Raw genomic sequence first — 24,138 nt, 5'->3', positions numbered from 1 at the left:
GTGTAGGGTTCATGTCATGAGGACATAAGGACACGCGACGCTTGTGGCTCAGTAATGCCATTAAAATCTCTAAAAAGGACTAAAGACTCACAGCCGGAAGAGCTTTTATGCAAATACTGTTCAAAGGTTCTTATCAAAATTTCCTCACTCTTCAGTTTTCTTTGATCAAAAGGAATTGAATCCAAATTTTTGTAACAGTTGCGGAAATCCAATCAGTATTGTGGCATCTGCAAGAGAATATGGCACCCTCCAGATGATAGAGATTGGGTGAGAATCTCTTTGACCATGTTTGGTGAATTACTGACCTGAGTAATAAACTATTGCATCCATGTAGCTGGCTTGATTTGATGTAGTAGGTATGTTGTGATGGGTGTAACGTATGGGACGGGTTCATGCTGAATGCGACAACATTACGAATGAGCGCTTTAAGGTGCAGTTATACATCGCCGTGCATCTTATGTTTTGATTTTGTAAGTATGAAAGACTATTGTCGAATGACTGTTCTAATTTGGTTATCAGCACAACAATTACTATTGCCCTGATTGTAAAATCCAACATGAGCTTGCGCCAACAATATTAGAAGAACAGAATTCAGTGTTCAAGTATGTTGTTAACATCTTATGTTCTCTCACTTTAGTCTTCTGGAAAAAATGTGTTCTCCTGCTTTTATTATTTGCACTGTTCTATTGTTAATTCTTTAATTTGCAAAATATCCTCTTCACAACCTCTTTGGGACAGGTCTACAGAAAAGACGACAGGACTGAGCTGCCTGATGCGATTACTGTAGTCTGTAATGGCATATATTTTTTTTTTTATCTGAAAACGACAATTCTGCGTTCTATCCTAGGCCTCTGTTATCATTCTCTTGTTGTTCCAGAGATTAGAACAACACTTTTATCTTGGGACTATTGTTTTCAGAATTGAGTGCAAGTGTGGTTAAGTGCAAGTGTGGTTCATGTGGGTCAAGGAAGCAGTCACCAAGTGAATGGGAAAGGCATACAGGCTGCAGAGCCAAAAAGTGGAAGTTTAGTGTAAGAGTGAAAGACACAATGCTTACCTCTATAAAAATGGGTACATCCGTTATGTGTTGGAATATTGAGAGAAAAGCAAAAACAGAGTAAGAGACATTTGTCTCAGAGACATTTGTCTCTTTTCTTGTAAAGAAGACAAGAACAAAACTTTGTTTTATTAAAAATGAAACTTGTTGTTTTACTCGACTAGATACACACACTTATGTACAGGTCTTAGGTACATAACCGACCAAACTAAACATTGTGACTGTTGAAACTAAGATAAACTGCCCAAACTAAAGTTACGACTCTTACAACCACCTTTTGCTATAACATAGAAACTTAATAATCAAATAACATATTACCAAACTCAATTATAAACTAACATTATGCTTAACTCTCTCATAAACAGGCCCTAATATATACCCCTGAATTTTCCATGCAAATAAGATATTACAGATTGTGTGCGTCCGAAATCCAAACACAAGCCGAACAGAGTGGTGTATTTGATTCTCAATCTGCAGCAAGATGATGGCTTATATACAGTAGATCAAACACAAAGTGTATGCTTCTAGGGGTCTTGTTTATTATTGGACATTGGAGAGTCGTTCATTCTTAAGTATTCCCTGGCAAAGGTACTAATATTTCATCTCTGTTACTGCTGATGTTTCAGAAGATTGATCTGGAGGCGATATAATACGACAGACTTATTAAGGGACCAACCAAGCAATCATTCGTTGGGTACGACGAAGCCATCTCTCTGTTCGATTACTTTTTCAACGAGTCTCAGACTCTCCCAAACATGCTCTCCTGCAATCTCATCATCAAAGCACACTGCGACCAAGGCAGCGTCGACCACGCTCTTGAGCTCTACCGCCACATTTTGCTCGACGGGAGTTTAGCTCCAGGGATCGAGACGTACAGGATACTGACGAAAGCCTTGGTCGGTGCTAAAAGATTAGATGAAGCTTGTGATGTAGTGAGATCCATGAGCCGCTGTGATTTCGCCGTATACGACATTCTGATTCGAGGGTTTCTGGATAAAGGCAAATTCGTAAGGGCTAGCCAAATCTTCGAGGAATTGAAAGGACCGAATAGTAAACTTCCATGGCGAAACTATCACAAGGCGATTGCAATCTTCAACGTTTCGTTTATGGACTACTGGTTCAAGCAAGGCAAAGACGAGGAGGCTATGGAGATTTTCGCAACTCTCGAACATGCTGAATTGCTCAACACCATTTCCGGAAACGGAGTTTTGAAATGCCTTGTGGAGCACGGTAGGAAAACAGAGGCCTGGGAATTGTTCTTAGATATGATAGAAATCTGTGATTCCGAGACGGTTGGCATAATAATGTCCAAGGAGGGTTTTTTCGGCGAAAAGACTATCCCGTTTGAGCGAGTGAGAAGAACGTGTTATACCAGGATGATCGCGAGTCTCTGCCAACAAGGAAACATGTTGGAGGCAGAGAAACTCTTTGCCGACATGTTTGCCGACGTTGACGGTGATGACTTGTTGGCAGGACCTGATGTTTCAACATTCAGAGCAATGATCAATGGTTATGTTAAGGTAGGGAGAGTCGATGATGCTATCAAGACCTTGAACAAGATGAAGATTTCTAATCTCAGAAAGCTTTCTATTCATCAAGCCACATAACTAGACTCTTTATTTTATTTTTATCCTTGTTGATTCTGAAAATCACACAATAAATTTGTTTAAAAGGGGTAAACAAATTTACTTAACTCTCTCTCGCTATTTAGTGACCAAAGATTCAATGAAAAGAAGAACAAAGTTGCTTGGAGACAAAGTTAGGGTTTTGCCCAAGAACAATGAAGAAAACTAGGGTTTTTAGTATTAAATTTCGGATCCTTGAAATAGAGGACAAACCCCTCTATTTATACACTATTAAGACGGTTAAAAGATTTGTTAAACTTCTATTTCTTCGAGGCTTGAATCTTCTAATTTCCTTTATCTCCAAAGACTTGCTATTTTCAAAGGAGAAAACTTCTTTTTCTTCGAATTAGGAAGTCGGCTAGACGGTCTCCCTACTTCGGGCTAAAGTCGGCAAATGAGCTCCTTATTTTGGCCCATTAACAGGCTAAACCGGGATACCCCGGTTTGACTGAAATCTCAGTCTAATTCGTAGTTCCTCTGGTTTAAGCCGGTATTGTCGGAGGTGCTAATTCCGGCAACAATTAGTCCCCCCCAGTTCGGGAAAATCCAAATGCTAAACTCGAGTTTTTCCGAATTAAAAGAAGTGAATATTCGGCTTATACTTTAGGAAGATGCGAATTAAAATTTGATCCGTTGAACCTCCAAGATACGTCAGTTTAGCTTGGCACGCGTCGACGATATAAAACAAGGCTAAGCTTGTGAGTTAGGTAGTCTGATGGACCTCATGAGTTGTTGAGGAGCTGTGGGATGCTCTCCTAGATGATCTGAATGCCTAGCAGAGAAATGACCTGACTGATGAGCCGAGCAGTGAGATAGGTTACCAAATGATCTTGCTAACAAGCTGCAAGGCAAGCTATCAGATGATCTGACGAGCGATCTAGGATATAGGTTGCTAGATGGTTTGTCTTGCGATCTGCGAGATAGCCGGGCCGATGAGCTAAAAAAAACATAAGTTGCGATGAGCTGCAAACATGCCATTATCATTTGGTTAGCAAGATACGTGAGCTTTTGAGCTCTTTTATTCTTTAAGGTGCGAGGAACTCTCGGCTTATCCTGTTTTGAAGACTTAAAGCAAGACGAGGTCTTGGTTTTTGTAAAACATTTTCACATAATAGCAAGCGTCGAGCTCGGCTCAATTTATAAGTGTGACTGCGAGCGTTGAGCTCGGATTAACTGCAAGAATTATTTTTATCTTTTGAATGTAGCTCGATGCTAGGTGAACTAAGCTTTTTGAGTCGGGACTCAATTTAGAGCTTGACTTCAAAAATCAAAAAATGTAAAGCACGAATACTTAATCTTGATGGGAGAAGAAATGGCGAGAGGCTGAGCTCAGAATTGCTGTTCCAAAGGTAGAGTTACATTGTTCGTCTATGAAGAGTCGTTCTTATCAACTAGTGATTACCTTGCAGCAGAGAGAAATACTGTGATAACTCTTTGTCGAATTCGACGTTAAGGTGTAGGTTGGTCTTTCTAGAAAGCTGAGCCTCGGGGCTTCGAATTGATATGCAGATCGCCATGAAAATTCTTTTGGATTGCTAGAAATTTGCTTTCTAATTTGGTTGATCGTGCAGTGAGCATCTGCGTTTCGCTGGTTGCATCTGTTGCAAAGAAAGAGTCATAACCTTCAGTGTAAATTTCTGATTGAGGCGAGATTGGCTTCTTTTGAAAGCTACTTTTCGGGGCATTCCGTGGATAGGTTACACGCCACGCAGTTCGTCGGAATCTTCCTGGAAATTGATTTCAAAGTCGACTGGTTTTGTAACTTTTGATCAGTGTTTCGTCTTGCTGTATCTGCTGGAGAGAAGCGCATGTAACTTTCGGCACATAGCTTCGATTGGAACAATATTGGACTATATGGAGAGCTGTCTGTCTGGGCAATCTGTGGATATGTTTCCCGTCTCTTGGTTCGTCGTACAATGTCGGAAAATTGCTCACGAAGTTGGTCGTTTGCAAGTGGTGTCAGTCTGAATTGTCTTGGAAAAACGATCATAACTCTCAAACCATAACCTCAAATCGTGATCCGCTTTTTTCTGTGGCTTCGTGTGACTGTTGCTGATTATTCCAGAAAATATCGTAATTTTCCGAGTTGTTTTGTTGCTCCATTGGCGATCAGAATTCATGATGACGAAAGCAAAGGTTACTTTGTGCTGCTTCAGAACTTTTAACGAAGGAGGGAGACATGCGATGCTGCTCAAGTTGAGATCTGGAATTTTGGAGTCTTTGTAAACTTCTTTGGAGCTCTCCACATTGTTGACTTGTCTTGTAGAAAAAGCTCAAAATGTTAGCTGTTGACAAGTTGAGCTAGGAAAGCTGCTAGGCGACTTGTTGAAGAACTCCAAGCTGTTGACGAGCTGTTAGGCGGGCAATAGCAAGCTAGGAAGGCTGTCGGCGAGCTGTTAGCTGGGCGAACTACTAGCCAGAGAAACTGCAGACGAACTGTGAGCTAGGAAAAGTACAGACTAGGTGCTAACCAGACGAACTGCGAGCTAGGAAAGCTACAGACGAACAGGGAGCTAGGAAAGCTGCAGACGAGCTGATAGCTAGGCGAAGTGCAGACGAGCTGCTAGCTAGGAAAGCTACAGACGAACTGGGAGCTAGAAAGGCTGCAGACGAGCTGTTAGCTAGGTGAAGTGCAGACGAGCTGCTAGCTAGACGAACTGCGGGCTAGGAAAGCTACAGACGAACGGGGAGCTAGGAAGGCTTTAGGTCGGTTGACTTATGTCGACCACTCTTATCTTTCAGACTTATATTTGAATAAATTGTTTTTGTCCTTAAGAACAAGTTCATGTTTTTTTTTTTTTTTTTTTTGTGAACCTTCGTCGGTTGATTACGTATTAACAATATCGGATTCCCAAACTTGAAATTAGGTTTTAAATCGACTAAATTATAAGCCATCTGCAAGCTTTGAGCTCGGCTTTCGGGCGGACTGGTTTTCACCTGACGTCACAGCCGATTTTTTCTGTCTAAGTTCGGGTTAGATGTTAAGTGCGAGACTGAGCTCGGCTTTATAAATAAAAGTATTCGGCGTGTACTGGGCGCGAGACGTCTCTCGGCTTATGCCCAGTAGGCCTATGTATAATTTAAAGAGGGAGTTTTTCCGAATTAAAAGAAGTGAATATTCGGCTTATACTTTAGGAAGATGCGAATTAAAATTTGATCCGTTGAATCTCCAAGATATGTCAGTTTAGCTTGGCACGCGTCGATGATATAAAACAAGGCTAAGCTTGTGAGTTAGGTAGTCTGATGGACCTCATGAGTTGTTGAGTTGTGGGATGCTCTCCTGGATGATCTGAATGCCTAGCAGAGAAATGACCTGACTGATGAGCCGAGCAGTGAGATAGGTTACCAAATGATCTTGCTAACAAGCTGCAAGGCAAGCTAAATGGTTTGTCTTGCGATCTGCGAGATAGCCGGGCAGATGAGCTGAAAAAAACATTTGCGATGAGCTGCAGACATGCCATTATCATTTGGGTTAGCAAGATACGTGAGCTTTTGAGCTCTTTTTTTTTTTTTTTTAAGGTGCGAGGAACTCTCGGCTTATCCTGTTTTGAAGACTTAAAGCAAGACGAGGTCTCGGTTTTTGTGAAACATTTTCACATAATAGCAAGCGTTGAGCTCGGCTCAATTTATAAGTGTGACTGCGAGCGTTGAGCTCGGATTAACTGCAAGAATTATTTTTATCTTTTGAATGTAGCTCGATGCTAGGTGAACTAAGCTTTTTGAGTCGGGACTCAATTTAGAGCTTGACTTCAACAATCAAAAAATGTAAAGCACGAATACTTAATCTTGATGGGAGAAGAAATGGCGAGAGGCTGAGCTCAGAATTGCTGTTCCAAAGGTAAAGTAGGAGAAGTGATCAACAAAGCCCTCTTGGAGTTTTAATGTAAAGGATAATTATATGAGAAAAATAAAGATTCATCCTCATTTTGTTATAAATATAATGTAATCAGCATGATAAAAAGCTCACGTTCAGTTTTATGAGAAAAAATAAATTTTTGTCCCCATTGTGTAATATTGTAAAGGTTTATTTGGGCTAATGTGTAAGCCCATTATTTAAAATGGGCCCAACTTCTTGTACGTTGAATTCGCCAACAGAGTTCGTCGTCTCACTTTTCCCGGTGGCCGTCTTTTTCAAAACCTTAGACAATGAGTATCATGCTATCAATTTCCCGGCGCCAGAACTCTTATATTCTGCTCAACCATTCTCGATTCCTCCGGCGTTTTTCTTATGATGTTGACCCACGGCCGGAAATCAAATCGGAGAGCCAGGAATTTGTAGTAGTCAAATTTGTGAAAACTCTTCAAAATACCCCGCAACATGATTGGGCGTCGAGCGAGTCGCTAAGTGCGCTTGTCGTATCTTCTTCTTCTGCTTCTCCTTTAGTATTCTCGCAAATCACGCGGCGGCTAGGATCGTATTCTCTAGCAATCTCGTTCTTCGAGTACCTGGATGCGAAGTCTCAGTCTCTGAAACGCCGTGAAGAATCTCTCTCCTTGGCGCTTCAGTCGGTCATTGAATTCGCCGGTAGTGAACCGGACCCGCGTGATAAACTTCTCCGTCTCTACGAGATCGCCAAAGAGAAGAACATTCCTCTTACTATCGTTGCCACTAAGCTTCTGATCCGATGGTTTGGGCGTATGGGTATGGTGAATCAGTCGGTTCTTGTATACGAAAGACTCGATTCGAATATGAAAAACTCGCAGGTTCGTAATGTTGTGGTAGACGTCTTGCTAAGAAATGGACTTGTGGATGATGCCTTCAAGGTGCTCGACGAAATGCTTCAGAAAGAATCTGTTTTTCCTCCTAATAGAATCACAGCGGATATTGTGTTACACGAGGTTTGGAAGGAAAGGCTTTTGACAGAAGAAAAGATAATTGCTTTGATTTCAAGATTTAGCTCTCATGGTGTCTCCCCAAACTCTGTTTGGTTGACTCGGTTTATATCAAGTCTATGCAAAAATGCTCGCGCCAATACTGCTTGGGATATTTTGAGCGACCTGATGAAGAACAAAACCCCACTTGAAGCTCCTCCCTTCAATGCGCTTTTGTCTTGCTTAGGAAGGAATATGGACATTAGTAGAATGAATGATTTAGTCTTGAAGATGGATGAGGTGAAAATCCGGCCTGATGTTGTGACTTTAGGGATTCTTATTAACACTTTATGCAAATCAAGAAGGGTAGATGAAGCTCTCGAAGTTTTTGAACAAATGCGTGGAAAGAGAACTGATGATGGAAATGTGATTAAAGCTGATTCGATTCATTTTAATACTCTCATTGACGGGCTCTGCAAGGTGGGGAGGTTGAAAGAAGCAGAGGAGTTATTGGTAAGGATGAAACTGGAAGAGAGATGTGTGCCCAATGCAGTTACTTACAATTGCTTGATTGATGGGTATTGCAGAGCTGGAAAGCTTGAGACGGCTAAAGAAGTCGTTTCTCGGATGAAAGAGGACGAGATTAAACCTAATGTGGTAACTGTTAATACAATCGTTGGTGGGATGTGCAGGCACCATGGATTGAACATGGCGGTTGTTTTCTTTATGGATATGGAAAAGGAAGGCGTGAAAGGGAATGTGGTTACTTATATGACATTGATTCATGCTTGTTGCAGCGTCAGTAATGTAGAGAAGGCTATGTATTGGTATGAAAAAATGTTGGAAGCTGGTTGTTCTCCTGATGCAAAGATCTATTATGCTTTGATCTCTGGATTGTGCCAAGTTAGACGGGATCATGACGCCATTAGAGTGGTGGAGAAACTGAAAGAAGGAGGGTTTTCTCTTGACTTATTGGCTTACAACATGCTTATTGGGTTGTTTTGTGATAAGAATAATGCAGAGAAAGTCTATGAGATGCTAACCGATATGGAAAAAGAAGGGAAGAAACCTGATTCCATCACTTACAACACTCTGATTTCGTTTTTCGGTAAACACAAGGACTTCGAGAGTGTTGAGAGAATGATGGAGCAGATGAGAGAAGACGGGTTAGACCCGACTGTCACGACATATGGAGCGGTGATTGACGCTTATTGCTCAGTCGGCGAATTAGACGAAGCATTGAAGCTCTTTAAGGACATGGGTTTGCACTCAAAGGTCAATCCGAACACTGTAATATACAACATTCTCATAAACGCATTTTCTAAGCTGGGGAATTTCGGGCAAGCGCTCTCTCTGAAAGAGGAAATGAAGATGAAGATGGTGAGACCTAATGTTGAAACTTACAATGCCTTGTTTAAGTGTCTTAACGAGAAAACCCAAGGAGAGACATTACTTAAACTGATGGATGAGATGGTCGAACATCTTGTGAACCAAATCAGATCACAATGGAGATTCTAATGGAGCGTCTCTCAGGTTCTGATGAGTTAGTTAAGCTGAGGAAGTTTATGCAAGGCTACTCTGTTGCTTCGCCGACCGAGAAAGCTTCACCTTTCGATGTCTTTAGCTTGGGATAATGTTCTTTTAGATACAGTAACCATTACTATAATGTTTTTAATAATTTCTTGATTATGCATTTTATATAATTACACAATCGCTATTTATTTATGTATGGTTATTTGCTAAATTTTGTTAAAATAAAAAATCCAGCTTTCTACAATTCTCAATGCAGTAACTTAAGTAAGCCCATTTACTTATGGGCCTCGTGTATTTGAGGTCCCCGAGACTTGGACAGACACGTGTCTTGAATTGAATGGTTCTTCGAGCTGCTAGCTAGACGAACTGCGGGCTAGGAAAGCTACAGACGAACTGGGAGCTAGGAAGGCTTTAGGTCGGTTGACTTATGTCGACCACTCTTATCTTTCAGACTCTTATCTTTCTGTCTCTGCTGCAAGGTAATCACTAGTTGATAAGAACGACTCTTCATAGACGAACAATGCAACTCTACCTTTGGAACAGCAATTCTGAGCTCAGCCTCTCGCCATTTCTTCTCCCATCAAGATAAGTATTCGTGCTTTACATTTTTTGATTTTTGAAGTCAAGCTCTAAATTGAGTCCCGACTCAAAAAGCTTAGTTCACCTAGCATCGAGCTACATTCAAAAGATAAAAATAATTCTTGCAGTTAATCCGAGCTCAACGCTCGCAGTCACACTTATAAATTGAGCCGAGCTCGACGCTTGCTATTATGTGAAAATGTTTCACAAAAACCAAGACCTCGTCTTGCTTTAAGTCTTCAAAACAGGATAAGCCGAGAGTTCCTCGCACCTTAAAGAAAAAAAGAGCTCAAAAGCTCACGTATCTTGCTAACCAAATGATAATGGCATGTTTGCAGCTCATCGCAACTTATGTTTTTTTTAGCTCATCTGCCCGGCTATCTCGCAGATCGCAAGACAAACCATCTAGCAACCTATATCCTAGATCGCTCGTCAGATCATCTGATAGCTTGCCTTGCAGCTTGTTAGCAAGATCATTTGGTAACCTATCTCACTGCTCGGCTCATCAGTCAGGTCATTTCTCTGCTAGGCATTCAGATCATCTAGGAGAGCATCCCACAGCTCCTCAACAACTCATGAGGTCCATCAGACTACCTAACTCACAAGCTTAGCCTTGTTTTATATCGTCGACGCGTGCCAAGCTAAACTGACGTATCTTGGAGGTTCAAGGGATCAAATTTTAATTCGCATCTTCCTAACGTATAAGCCGAATATTCACTTCTTTTAATTCGGAAAAAATCGAGTTTAGCATTTGGATTTTCCCGAACTGGGGGGGACTAATTGTTGGTGCCGGAATTAGCACCTCCGACAATACCGGCTTAAACCAGAGGAACTACGAATTAGACTGAGATTTCAATCAAACCGGGGTATCCCGGTTTAGCTTGTTAATGGGCCAAAATAAGGAGGTCATTTGCCGACTTTAGCCCCAAGTAGGGAGACCGTCTAGCCGACTTCCTAATTCGAAGAAAAAGAAGTTTTCTCCTTTGAAAATAGGAAGTCTTTGGAGATAAAGGAAATTAGAAGATTCAATCCTCGAAGAAATAGAAGTTTAACAAATCTTTTAACCGTCTTAATAGTGTGTAAATAGAGGGGTTTGTCCTCTATTTGGGGGATCCGAAATTTAATACTAAAAACCCTAGTTTTCTTCATTGTTCTTGGGCAAAACCCTAACTTTGTCTCTAAGCAACCTTGTTCTTTTTTTCATTGAATCTTTGGTCACTAAATAGCGAGAGAGAGTTAAGTAAATTTGTTTACCCCCTTTAAACAAATTTATTGTGTGATTTTCAGAATCAACAATCTCCCCCCGAATCTTATATCAACGTGGGTCTAATAATAGAGTTCGTAAGACTTGAACTTGTTAATTTGTTACTCCGTTGAATCTTTAAAACACTCTCGACTTTTAATTTGTTTTTGTCTGTAAAACCTCTTGCTTGATCTAATTGTTTAACTAAAATTAATGAAACACAAAGTCTTTTTAATGTAATTAGTACTTAGTTATTACCGTGATACCAAGTCGCGGCTGTATTTTTAACACAAAGTATACTTTGTCTTACAATGTTTTTCATAGTATATAAAGTTCTTAAATTTTCAAATGTACCATCTGCATGGTACAGGTGTGTCTAAAAGAATCTACAGTTGTTTATCATCATTAATTCTTATTTATTTTTATATCAAAACTATAATTTTCAGTTACAGAAATTAAATGTTTGTTCATTTGTTGATTATAGATACTCATAAATATTAATAAGACTTTTTTTTGGCCATATAACAGTTCCCTTGTAAAAAAAAAATGTTATAATTGGCATAGATGAAGAAAAAAAAAGACTAAAAACATTTTGGGCTTTGGCCGTAGGTTTGACTTCACGCAAAATTAATACTACTAGTTTTATAGAAAACAGAAAATTTCAGTTAAGTTTCCTCATAACGGAAACAAGTTTCTTTCATATGCTCGCTCTCAATATCCCACTATAAATAATCCTCGAATGCTCCCATTCATTTACATATCACAACTCACAAGTAAACTAATCCATCAAATTCACAAAAATCACACACATTGTTCAAATTACTGGAACGGATAAATGTCTCAGGGTGCATGTGAGAATCAACTTCTATCCAAATTAGCTTTGAGTGACAAACATGGAGAAGCTTCGCCGTACTTCCATGGCTGGAAAGCTTACGACAATAATCCTTTTCATCCAACTCATAATCCACAAGGAGTTATTCAAATGGGTCTCGCCGAAAATCAAGTTCGTCTTCTTATTAGTTACATCCTAATGAGTTCGTTATACTTTTTCTTCTTCTAATAAGTTTTTTAATTTAGTTTATTTTATTGTGATTTGCTTTCAGCTTTGTTCAGATTTGATCAAAGAATGGATAAAGGAAAATCCACATGCATCTATTTGTACGGCGGAGGGAATTGACTCTTTCTCCGACATTGCTGTTTTTCAAGATTATCACGGTCTCAAACAATTTAGACAGGTATTTATCTCATTTCTTATAAGGTTTTATTATTATTATACAGTATCTATTAAATTATTATATACTTATATATGTTACAGTATCAAGTATTTTTATGCTCATTCACGTACTCTTGTTTGGTAGTAATTATACACCTTACATTTATGTAAGATTATGAATTGAGTATATTATAATCTTAGGAATTTGAGATTTGTATATTTCTAGAACTATAATTTGCTTTCAAATAATGTTTTGTTTGGGGACGGAAAATAAACAGGCGATTGCGACGTTTATGGAGAGAGCGAGAGGCGGGCGGGTGAGGTTTGAGGCGGAGAGGGTGGTGATGAGCGGAGGAGCCACCGGAGCAAATGAGACGATCATGTTCTGTCTTGCTGATCCCGGCGACGCTTTTCTCGTCCCTACTCCTTATTATGCTGCGTACGTATATATACACACTTTACTAGTATTCAAATAAATATTATTTTGGTCATTAATAATTAAAAAGACACATTACTTAGGGATTTTGATGTTATGAAATAGAATAAGTAAACATTATACTATATTAAAATAAAAGTAATCGAAAAGGGCAAAAGTTCTAATGATTTCATAATTACATAGGTCAAAAAACAAAAGACTCTTTTGATAATGGGTTTTCACTTTTCAGAATTATTTGTGAAATATACCTCATTTGATTGATTCAATATTTTAATTTGGTAAGCAACCCCGTCCACACAAGTTACAACTATGATCAAATTGTCGATTGACTCTTCACAAAAGTCAAACCATTAATTAACACTTGCTTGACATAGTGAACAACTAACATTTGAAAGCAAAAATGGTGGGTTTGTTTATACATTTGTGTGTGTGTTTGTGCTTGAGAGAGAGAAAGAGAATTACTTGAGACTTGTGAGCCCTTTGTGAGTGTGGAGAGGCTAAATGGTTTGATGAGGATGTTAAGAGGAGAGAATAAGAGTATTTATAAGCGGATAAAGAGTGGAGAAACGAAGAAGAAGCAAGATTCAAACTGTTTGTCTGAGTGTTTGGTGATCTTATAAGATTAGCAATGATTTTATCATTTAGTGGTATCAATTGATTGGAAGATATAGCGGTAACATTGTCTTCAGAAAAGGCTGAAGTGATAGCAAATAGAGACATATCCTTATTATACTAGCAAACAAACATAGGTATATCGTTAGTGTGGCCATAATTGTTTTAAACGTAAAGATGGCATTCGAGTAGTGACTAGGATGAGGAGATTAAGTTAACTTATTATGGTCTCTAGCCTGAATGGATTAAGGTATTAAGGTTGTATCATCACTCTAAATCGAATTCATAATCGTGTTCATTGCTATACGTATAATAGAAAATCATATAAGCATTCGGCTCAATCACAACATATTATTTAAAATGTGTTGCATGTATCTTTCCAAACATATAACAATCATAATTTGTTTAAACTAGGGAGAGAATGTGAGGTGAGTACAACGTCAATTCCTTTACTTCGTTTGTTTACTCACGGGTTTTAATGTGTGAGGTTATTTTTGCATCTGAAAAGAATATGATACAAGAATGGGTGATTGTCTCTATGTGACTTGTGACTTATGAGAGTAGAGTATAGATACATCACTTGTTTGTCACTTTCGACGTGGCTACTAAATTTTACATTACCATCTTATACTACTCGGTAGTTACTACTTACGGCAGTTAGTTTTTATAAAGAAAAAGTTAGAAATAAAACTATCTTTAAGTGAAGTAACATGGACTATGCAAATTTGGGGGGCATACAAGAGCATCTCCAGTTACGCATATAACATATATAGGAATGAGAATGTGTTAAACCATGTTAATTTTCATTATTGTTGCTTTTTTTTTTTTTTTTTTTTTTTTGCATAAAAGAGCATCTCCAATTTTGTTATTGTTGTTTTTTTTGGTTTTCTAATTAGCCTCTTGTGAACTTTGGGGTTGTCCCACTTTCACTCCACTCATCCCCACTTCTGCCGACCCACTTCTGCCGCCTCCATACTTACTCACGGTCACGGGTGCTTATGCTTATCTTACTTTTCAGTTTTATTTTAATACAACTCTCTTTTTCTTTCTCCGATTGTTTTTTTAATACCTCTAATCTACTATTTGTAATAATAACGACCAGAACATTACACCTAGTCAGCACTCATATACTTTTGTTCCAAGCTTCATTGATTTGAATAAAAACATGTTATACTGAATAGTAAATCAAAATACATATACATTTATCTTTTTATGTTGGACAAAACAATGGTTTTATATACACGCACATTACACAAAATGCAGAGTGTTTTTTTCAATTTATTTTCGATTTCAGGCTGTAACAATTCGATTATTTAGGCCAAACATGATATGACTTATACATTTCTTTTCCTTTCTATTGTGACCAAAATAAATAGTAAAAGTATGTGAGGTGATGTATTTCTTATTTCTTCTCAAATTATGTTTATCTACACGAACGTGAAAACTCAGGCAGAAAATGTTTGATGTGAAAAAGCTTCAAAAATAAAATGATTTATCAAGAGATGGAACCTCTATTGCTTTCTTCTCGTGAGGTCGCTGAGAGTTTTGCCTCTAAAATCTGAAGTAAGTCATGGTAATGAGCGAAAGCCAAGTGAGACTGAAACAAAGAACATGTTTTAAAGAGGAGACCCGCACGTGATGAAATGGATATCGATTGTTATGGAAACAAGAGTTTGTTACCTCTAATGTCACGCTATATGCTTTCCACAACCGTAGATCATACCGGAAAATATCATAAAGAACCTGTGTTGTGACAAAATAAAGAAACAATCTGGTTATATCACTGTGAATGCTTTAAAGTCGTGATTACGGTGGAAATCTAAAAGATTTTTACCTCAGACCGTTGTAAAAGAGTGGCAAGAACAACTATCCATTCTTTGAATTTGACAGAGCACATTTGAGCCAATAGAAACTCTGCATCTAACCGGTTCTGTAGCTCACTCATTTGCAGCTGAGGGATTTCAATAGTTAGACTTCGATATAAGATAAATTTACTCAAATATGCAGACTTTTACGATGTGACAGGGATCTATGTTTTAGTTATCAAATTGTTTCAAGCAGCAGAATGAGAGAGAAAAATAACGAGTTTTGAACATCAAAGAAACCACAAGGGGGTTGATTCTAACCTTTTGCCCAATCAGTTCAAGTCCTGCAGCAAAATTCTGCAGCTGCGCACAACCATATCTTTCTCGTTGAAGAAAATCCTGGAATTTTGGTATTGTTAGTGAATCAATATATATACCGTATTGGTTCCAAGCATGAAAAGGTGAAAGGTACAAATTGTATACGTACCACAATATCAAACTGGGTGCCTTTGACGAATGCAACAAGCTTTGAAAGTTCTTTACCAGACATCAAGTAACTGGCATGACTTTCAAGTATGCTCTTTACAGAAGCAACATGAGGACTTTGCTCTTTGAACGAGGAGCTACATTTAGGGTCACGTTTTACAAATAAAAATTGATCAGAAAACAGTTGTATCACTCTAGAAAATCAAAAACTACAATCAGAGTTGTAGTTTCCACCTCTTATCGAGTGATGATTTCTTGTGGCTGGAGCCAAAAATAAGGAAACCGAGAAGCTTAGGCGATAATGAATCTGATTCTGTTGGCGCCTGCTCAATGTCTCTTCCAGATCTTAGTAAGAACCTCACCTAACAGCATAATTTTCATAGAATAACATCATTAGTTAGGATTCAAGCTTTGAATTGCCCATTTTAAACAAACAAGAAGAACATCAAATACATACTAGCTCTCCAGCAAGATCATAGAGGGACTCATCAAGTGTCGCCTGCAAATATAAAAATAAACTTTCTTAAGAACAGAAAGAACAAAATTGACAAGAAAGGACTCGAAAGATATAAATTCAACATGCGACAGCCGAAATTACCTGCAATAGCCGTAATGCACAGTACTGACTGACAGCAACACCTTCTAGTTTGGCAATCACCTGCACCATTTCTATACTTAGTGTACGATTTGAAACATAACCTAATAGATTTCTTCAGTGTTCTATAATAGTAACTCCATGCGCTTTTTTGTCCCGAGAGATTTTAATCAAATGACGACTGACACTGCTACTTGCCTAGTAACAAACTGAAGACTGCAGTTTTGTTGATACAACATTATTTAACTAAACATACTCAATGGTTAAGGGCTTCTGAGTCTTACAAGGATATAGCAAGCTGCAGTTCGATACCATCTTCGCTGGAAGCAGTCCTCAAATAACCTAGAACCCAAAAGAGAATATCAACTTTCGTAGCACAGAATACAGTTTACTCAACAAAAAGAGCAGACAAGATTGGTGAAGTTTGCTATCTTAGCAACTGCTAACTGCTCACGTGTCTAGTACAGTAAACTAACCTAGTTTCATGAACGTTACAAGAAACAAAAGCCAAACATAGAGACAGGAAAACATACGTTGTTGATATCCCAGCAGCAGAAAATAAATCAGCCCAGTGACGGGCATCGGTTTTTCTGGCTACATTCACAACCACATCATAGTACTCCGGGAATTTTTTTATTAAATCACAGGCTTTTCTCAAAAGGGATAACTTTTTAAGATGTCCAGGTCCTGAAATCTGGTTCCTATTTGGATTTGGCCTGAAATTTGTAAAAGCCACATGTTCAGTACAAAAAATCAAATTAGGTGAAGCAAGACAAGAAGGTTAAGTATAAATTACAAAGAACAGAGATACGTTATAAAGATTGATAGGAATTGGATACCTAGAAATCTCTGCATCAAAAACAGTAAAAAGAAGCCACTCCAGACAATGGGAGAAGTGGGGTTTCTCTGCCGATAATTGTGCTAAGAGTAACGCCTCTTCATTTTTATCTCTCTGTCCAAAATATGAGAAAAACAGAATAAGATTCTGAGAGAATAAAAAAAATTGCAATGGAGAAATGAATAAAGGAAGAAAGAAGGGATCATTCTAACTTAAGAAAAGAGAAGCCAGGACCAACAATACCTGAAGGAGGTGACGGAGCAGGCAATGTAGTATAGTCTGAGCCTGGGGTGTAGGCTCAAAACACGCAAACTCTGCGCTTGCCGAAAATGACATTCTCTGAGAAACTCCGACAACGACGCCCACGTTTGGTAAAAGTCCCAAGGGATACACCTCGCGATCAAATTCCAACTCTGGATCCAGCTAGAGAATGGAACATAATAAAAATGCATTTTGAAACAATGAAAAAAATAGAAATTTATAAGAGGGATGTGTTTGAATGTCAATGTCGTCAAACAATGATGTTACAGACAATAAAAATCAGAACAAAAAGACAAGCTACCAATGGCAGTGAAAATGGACTCTACTAGCATGCATACCTGCAGGAAATCCTCTTGCATAAAAGGATCATCCCCTAGAGAAGGATACCAAACCTGCAATATAGAATCTCAGCGTTATAACAAATAAAAAAATAAAAAAGACAGGGATCAAATAGAGAGTTACTGTCAGACACTTAGGGGCAGGGCAACCCTATAACGAGAAAAAGAAAAAAAAAAAAAAAAAAAGAAGAAGAAGAAAAGTGAGCATAACAAGCAGCTTTGAAGCAGAGGAATTACCTGCATTCCTCGGTGTCCATAATCTAGCCAAGAAACTTCCTCGACAAGATTTGTCTTCTCCTCCGATTGACCACATGTCACCCAAAATAGTTCAACTGAGTCTGTAAGTTCCCTCTCTCGTCCATCAACCAAATCAAGAAGTGAAAGCTCCCCATTTCCTCTCAGTATAAGACATCTACGGAGACCACAAAAGGCAATTAGAATGACAGCATAAACCGAAAGGATGTTCTACTCTATTGATGATTACCTTGAGGGTTCCCTGTCCGACAAATCAGAAGACAAATTATCATTATCCAATTCGCCTTCTCTCAGGTGCTGATCAGGAACAAATCCCATTGCTGCTGGATGGCTCTTTGCAGTCATGATGGACAACTCTCTTACTGTGGAAAGCTGTTTGTCATTTAATCACTTTAAGGTGCATGAAAAGCAACTCAAGCGCTCACATTTGAAAGTTAAAAAGTATAATTTACTGAAAATGATGCAGAGAAGAAATGAACCGAAATAACTAACTACCTGCAGATCTGCTTTGCTTGAAGGTGTCAATTCACCATATATCTTCACATGGTAGACGTGGATGAAAAACGGAAGATAAGATACAAGTATATAATCCTGGTAAACATCCATCACCATTGGTTTGCCAAGCAGCACTTTACGACAAAGTAAAGAGCTCTGATCAAGGTGATATCTTGGATAGAAAAGCAGCTCATATCTGCAATAATTAGCGAACATACACGTGAAATTAAACAACATTCAAAGACAAAATGCTCAGAAACGTTTATCACATTCATGTAAAAAAGTCTGGAAGAGTTGCAAACACATTTCTACCAAAAGGCACTTTCTCTTCCTTGTAAACATTAATAAATATAGCCAGTGAACCGTGATTAGAAACTAATAATATAGATCGGGACTTACGTCTCAGAAGCTTCAATGTAGTTACAGATTACGACAATCTTCCCCAACCATAACAAACCCTTGCAATGAATCTGTTGTTCTTGACTGACATCTCCAAATACCCTCCACTTCTTAAACCTAATGTCATACAAAATCAGGCCATGTAAACCAGCAAACGCCAAGTATTTCCCATCCTCGCTAGCTGCCACGTGTTGAACAGGCCAATTTTGGCTAATATAAGAAACCTGGACCAAGAAAACATATATAAGAAATTTATTTCAAAAGTGATACGATGAATGAGCAAAAGGGGATAACGGATATGATGATACTCAACTGGAAGTTTTAGATGTAAAAGCTTAAGCTCGTCAGTGTCCTCCGCCTGAACCATGAGTAGTCTATCATCACCATACATTACCTGACGAACATAAGTTTTTCCTGAAACTCCTCTATTTAAGCAACATTTCCCAAAAGAAAATGCAAGAATTCTATCATATGATGCCTCCTCTGTAGCAAATAGTCTATATCCATATTCATCCCACTGGATGGCTGAAGTACCACTCATCAGTGGTTCGTATTTACAGTCTTGTTTTGGATTAATTTTAGGGGAAGATGTAGAAGTCAGTCCAATTTGGCGGACAGTTGACATTAATCTACATCCAGAAACAGACCAAACTGCAAGTCCTCTCGACTTCCACCCAACTGCAAAAGCAGAATTATCAGGCGTCCATGCAATGTTATTTACAGGCCCAGTGTAATCCGCTGAATAACTGCAAGTTTTAAAACAGTTTTATTAACGATGCAGCCAAAATATCAAGGGCATGAAATAAATCACAGTAAGACAACTTGAAAACTACCAAGGGCGTATAAACTTCCAGTTGTAGTATGACAAGTATGATATTATGGTCTTTACACAACACCACAATAAAAACTACTCAGATGGATAGTAATACTCAAACCTTTCAAAACAAATTTTAAAAAATAAAGGTTCAACACAAAATTCCACCATCCCTTTTCATAGTAACAAGTTACTTACCCCCAATCATGCAAAGAAACTGTTCGCAAGAGAGAGATCGAGTGTGATAGATCATATAATTCCACCATCCCTTTTCTTGTACCCACAGCAAGAATTTGTTGCTCTGAAGCCACTGATGCACAAACAGCATCACCACCAACCTTCTTCTCAGCTCTAATACTCTCCGTGTACTTTAAACCTTTCTTATTCACAGAGCATACTACTAGCTGCCCATCCGAATTTAACACAAACAATAACTTGGAACGAGTGCAAAGTTCCAGCTGAACAATAGCCGGATTTGTAGAGAATTTATCATCAGATGCAAGTGTTGGTGAAGCTACTCCAGAGACTAGCCCATTACCGAGAGTGTAGGACAAGAGTCTATCATCGTTGCTATCAGAAGGGTGGGAGCCAATACTGAAAGCTCCACCAAACTACAAAGACAAACAAAACATGAGAAATCAGGAATCTTGCACAAAGAATTCAATGCAGATGAAGCAGATGTACATTACCTCTCCTTTCCAGGAAATACTATATAAAGATCCATCGGAGAGTCCCAAAAGCATAGTTTTGCTGTCCCTCACAAAATTGCTCCTGCAGAGAGAGAAAGAATTGGCCTTACATTTATAATCCCAGAGTTTTAACTGTGTAGACTCCTACGGAAAATGTTGAGCACGGCAGAGACACGTACAGAAAAAGCACTTACACAGACAAGTCCTTGCCAGCAAAAGGGACCTGCTCACTTAGCAAAAGAGATATGGTTGCAAAACACAACTCCGAGGGTTGTCTCTCTCCGGGTTTTACTCTTTTATCGGTAAACTTAATTTTATATATATGAAGAAAGAACGATGATGTCTGCGAATCAAAAAATAATTGGTGAGAAGACATACAAAAAACTGGTTTTTTCACAAGTTCCGAGTTTTCATGCATCTTGATCAAACGATTCAAATAAGATACTACTGAAATTAGAGGCTTTAGAATGTCTGAAATCATCAACCAATCAAACCTAAAAACATGTTTTTTCTCATCCTTACACATAAAGAACAATCTGGAGAAGATCCAATAACAAGATTTTGTATAAACAAATCAATAAATTCTCAGCTGGAGAAAGTGACTAAACAATTAGCAGAAATTAGCAAAGGAAAAGAGTGAGACTAAGAACTTACAAGAACAGCAATCAATTTGGCGTCTGGACTCCACACAGCTTGCAAATTCTCTCCTTCTTCTCGCACAGACTTGTCATCTCTCATATACTTTCCCAACCTCACTCGTTGCTAATTCCAGGAAAATCAAACAAAAAGCTATGTAAGTTAACCAACTCTAGACTCCAATTACTAGGAAATGCAGAGAGATGATGATAAAGCACCTGAGAAGAACCCCAAAGCTCCAGGTGAGACGGAGAAACTACCAGCAATAGCCGGCCGGCGAGCTTAAGGTACACGACTCGCTGCGAAGACGGACACGATCCAGGTAGAAGCGGGATCACCTGCGGCCACCCGTAAGCCATATACATCTTTGGCTACCTCGAATTGAAATGGCTATCTCTCTCTACAATGGATCTGATTACAGATTCTGCTCATACACAGAGATCATAGGAACATTTGTTGGAAGAAGAAGAAGAAGAAGAAGAAGGAGAAGAAGAAGAAGATGGATCTCGCAGTCGCAGATCAATACACGGAGCATCAAAATTGGAATTGCCCGACCGGTTTATGTTGATCGGATTTTAATTTTGCGAATATAATCGGTTTGGGTGCTACGAATCTAATTTTATGAACAAACCGGGAATCAATTATTGATTATCCTTGGTTCAAGGAGAACTCTCTCTCATTTCTCGGTTTACTCCATTCTATAGACTATTAATTTAATTCTATAGACTATTAGTTTTCTCGCACTTAAGCTCTGGTTCGGACAGAAATATAAGCCGAACCCTGTATTTCGCGATCTGCCGAACAGATGCTCTACGGGGAGTAAGTTGAGCCCAGCATCTCGCTCCCCAACTAATATGCTGAGTCCGCCTCACTTATTTTTTATACAGAGCCCAGAACTCCCTCTTTAAATTATACATAGGCCTACTGGGCATAAGCCGAGAGACGTCTCGCGCCCAGTACACGCCGAATACTTTTATTTATAAAGCCGAGCTCAGTCTCGCACTTAACATCTAACCCGAACTTAGACAGAAAAAATCGGCTGTGACGTCAGGTGAAAACCAGTCCGCCCGAAAGCCGAGCTCAAAGCTTGCAGATGGCTTATAATTTAGTCGATTTAAAACCTAATTTCAAGTTTGGGAATCCGATATTGTTAATACGTAATCAAACGACGAAGGTTCACAAAAAAAAAAAAAAAAAAAAAACATGAACTTGTTCTTAAGGACAAAAACATTTTATTCAAATATAAGTCTGAAAGATAAGAGTGGTCAACATAAGTCAACCGACCTAAAGCCTTCCTAGCTCCCAGTTCGTCTGTAGCTTTCCTAGCCGCAGTTCGTCTAGCTAGCAGCTCGTCTGCATTTCGCCTAGCTAACAGCTCGTCTGCAGCCTTTCTAGCTCCCAGTTCGTCTGTAGCTTTCCTAGCCGCAGTTCGTCTAGCTAGCAGCTCGTCTGCACTTCGCCTAGCTAACAGCTCGTCTGCAGCTTTCCTGGCTCCCTGTTCGTCTGTAGCTTCCTAGCTCGCAGTTCGTCTAGCTAGCACCTAGTCTGTACTTTTCCTAGCTCACAGTTCGTCTGCAGTTTCTCTGGCTCGTCGTTCGCCCAGCTAACAGCTCGCCGGCAGCCTTCCTAGCTTGCTATTGCCCGCCTAACAGCTCGTCAACAGCTTGGAGTTCTTCAACAAGTCGCCTAGCAGCTTTCCTAGCTCAACTTGTCAACAGCTAACATTTTGAGCTTTTTCTACAAGACAAGTCAACAATGTGGAGAGCTCCAAAGAAGTTTACAAAGACTCCAAAATTCCCCGAAATGCCCCGAAAAGTAGCTTTCAAAAGAAGCCAATCTCGCCTCAATCAGAAATTTACACTGAAGGTTATGACTCTTTCTTTGCAACAGATGCAACCAGCGAAACGCAGATCCTCACTGCACGATCAACCAAATTAGAAAGCAAATTTCTAGCAATCCAAAAGAATATTCATGGCGATCTGCATATCAATTCGAAGCCCCGAGGCTCAGCTTTCTAGAAAGACCAACCTACACCTTAACGTCGAATTCGACAAAGAGTTATCACAGTATTTTTCTCTGCTGCAAGGTAATCACTAGTTGATAAGAACGACTCTTCATAGACGAACAATGCAACTCTACCTTTGGAACAGCAATTCTGAGCTCAGCCTCTCGCCATTTCTTCTCCCATCAAGATAAGTATTCGTGCTTTACATTTTTTGATTGTTGAAGTCAAGCTCTAAATTGAGTCCCGACTCAAAAAGCTTAGTTCACCTAGCATCGAGCTACATTCAAAAGATAAAAATAATTCTTGCAGTTAATCCGAGCTCAACGCTCGCAGTCACACTTATAAATTGAGCCGAGCTCGACGCTTGCTATTATGTGAATGTTTCACAAAAACCGAGACCTCGTCTTGCTTTAAGTCTTCAAAACAGGATAAGCCGAGAGTTCCTCGCACCTTAAAGAAAAAAAGAGCTCAAAAGCTCACGTATCTTGCTAACCAAATGATAATGGCATGTTTGCAGCTCATCGCAACTTATGTTTTTTTTAGCTCATCTGCCCGGCTATCTCGCAGATCGCAAGACAAACCATCTAGCAACCTATATCCTAGATCGCTCGTCAGATCATCTGATAGCTTGCCTTGCAGCTTGTTAGCAAGATCATTTGGTAACCTATCTCACTGCTCGGCTCATCAGTCAGGTCATTTCTCTGCTAGGCATTCAGATCATCTAGGAGAGCATCCCACAGCTCCTCAACAACTCATGAGGTCCATCAGACTACCTAACTCACAAGCTTAGCCTTGTTTTATATCGTCGACGCGTGCCAAGCTAAACTGACGTATCTTGGAGGTTCAACGGATCAAATTTTAATTCGCATCTTCCTAAAGTATAAGCCGAATATTCACTTCTTTTAATTCGGAAAAACTCGAGTTTAGCATTTGGATTTTCCCGAACTGGGGGGGACTAATTGTTGGTGCCGGATTTAGCACCTCCGACAATACCGGCTTAAACCAGAGGAACTACGAATTAGACTGAGATTTCAATCAAACCGGGGTATCCCGGTTTAGCTTGTTAATGGGCCAAAATAAGGAGCTCATTTGCCGACTTTAGCCCAAGTAGGGAGACCGTCTAGCCGACTTCCTAATTCGAAGAAAAAGAAGTTTTCTCCTTTGAAAATAGAAAGTCTTTGGAGATAAAGGAAATTAGAAGATTCAAGCCTCGAAGAAATAGAAGTTTAACAAATCTTTTAACCGTCTTAATAGTGTATAAATAGAGGGGTTTGTCCTCTATTTCAAGGATCCGAAATTTAATACTAAAAACCCTAGTTTTCTTCATTGTTCTTGGGCAAAACCTTAACTTTGTCTCCAAGCAACTTTGTTCTTCTTTCCATTGAATCTTTGGTCACTAAATAGCGAGAGAG

General features: G+C 39.1%; 4 protein-coding genes and 1 pseudogene across 7 annotated transcripts; 4 read left to right on the top strand and 1 right to left on the bottom strand.

Annotated features, from left to right (window-relative positions):
• Positions 1 to 379: 379 nt before the first annotated feature.
• On the top strand, positions 380 to 2,848 carry AT5G28380 (Tetratricopeptide repeat (TPR)-like superfamily protein; the record flags this gene model as incomplete). Of its 2 annotated transcripts, NM_122721.2 has the most annotated exons (4): positions 380 to 430; positions 520 to 602; positions 942 to 1,031; positions 1,716 to 2,664. In NM_122721.2, the coding sequence occupies 4 exons, from the start codon at positions 380 to 382 to the stop codon at positions 2,662 to 2,664; spliced, it is 1,173 nt and encodes a 390-aa protein (NP_198190.2). The 2 variants fall into 2 exon arrangements, with proteins under 2 accessions (NP_198190.2, NP_001331188.1); NM_001344069.1 differs by lacking the exons at positions 380 to 430; positions 520 to 602; positions 942 to 1,031 and adding an exon at positions 1,360 to 1,573 and having other exon boundaries at positions 1,684 to 2,848.
• A 3,754-nt stretch (positions 2,849 to 6,602) lies between these two features.
• AT5G28370 (Pentatricopeptide repeat (PPR) superfamily protein) lies at positions 6,603 to 9,280 on the top strand. Its single transcript, NM_122720.3, has one exon. It carries the CDS (start codon positions 6,829 to 6,831, stop codon positions 9,010 to 9,012), a length of 2,184 nt encoding a protein of 727 aa, NP_198189.1. The 5' UTR covers positions 6,603 to 6,828; the 3' UTR covers positions 9,013 to 9,280.
• Positions 9,281 to 11,447: 2,167 nt separating this feature from the next.
• On the top strand, positions 11,448 to 12,661 carry ACS3 (annotated as a pseudogene). The gene is made up of 3 exons: positions 11,448 to 11,852; positions 11,953 to 12,084; positions 12,341 to 12,661.
• Positions 12,662 to 14,012: 1,351 nt separating this feature from the next.
• AT5G28350 (Quinoprotein amine dehydrogenase, beta chain-like; RIC1-like guanyl-nucleotide exchange factor) lies at positions 14,013 to 21,273 on the bottom strand. Of its 2 annotated transcripts, none has more exons than NM_122718.6 (23): positions 20,940 to 21,273; positions 20,740 to 20,847; positions 20,280 to 20,428; positions 20,086 to 20,167; positions 19,595 to 20,007; positions 18,896 to 19,328; positions 18,583 to 18,806; positions 18,184 to 18,379; positions 17,918 to 18,060; positions 17,671 to 17,845; positions 17,434 to 17,487; positions 17,078 to 17,257; positions 16,836 to 16,948; positions 16,530 to 16,712; positions 16,281 to 16,338; positions 16,000 to 16,059; positions 15,859 to 15,900; positions 15,636 to 15,763; positions 15,403 to 15,538; positions 15,237 to 15,314; positions 14,945 to 15,061; positions 14,791 to 14,853; positions 14,013 to 14,707 (listed from the first exon to the last, which is right to left on the bottom strand). In NM_122718.6, the coding sequence occupies exons 1-23, from the start codon at positions 21,084 to 21,086 to the stop codon at positions 14,606 to 14,608; spliced, it is 3,384 nt and encodes a 1,127-aa protein (NP_568507.3). In that variant the 5' UTR covers positions 21,087 to 21,273; the 3' UTR covers positions 14,013 to 14,605. The 2 variants fall into 2 exon arrangements, with proteins under 2 accessions (NP_568507.3, NP_974846.2); NM_203117.2 differs by having other exon boundaries at positions 14,496 to 14,707; positions 20,280 to 20,308; positions 20,940 to 21,182.
• A 253-nt stretch (positions 21,274 to 21,526) lies between these two features.
• On the top strand, positions 21,527 to 23,540 carry AT5G28345 (uncharacterized protein; the record flags this gene model as incomplete). The annotated part of the gene is made up of 4 exons (NM_001344068.1): positions 21,527 to 21,540; positions 22,028 to 22,218; positions 22,325 to 22,431; positions 23,244 to 23,540. 4 exons carry the CDS (start codon positions 21,527 to 21,529, stop codon positions 23,514 to 23,516), a joined length of 585 nt encoding a protein of 194 aa, NP_001331379.1. The 3' UTR covers positions 23,517 to 23,540.
• Positions 23,541 to 24,138: the final 598 nt, after the last annotated feature.

This window comes from Arabidopsis thaliana, chromosome 5, assembly GCF_000001735.4.
Source record: "Arabidopsis thaliana chromosome 5, partial sequence".
NCBI classification, from domain to species: domain Eukaryota; kingdom Viridiplantae; phylum Streptophyta; class Magnoliopsida; order Brassicales; family Brassicaceae; genus Arabidopsis; species Arabidopsis thaliana.
Note: the sequence above shows the minus strand (reverse complement) of the source record. Positions and strands in the feature narration are given on the sequence as shown.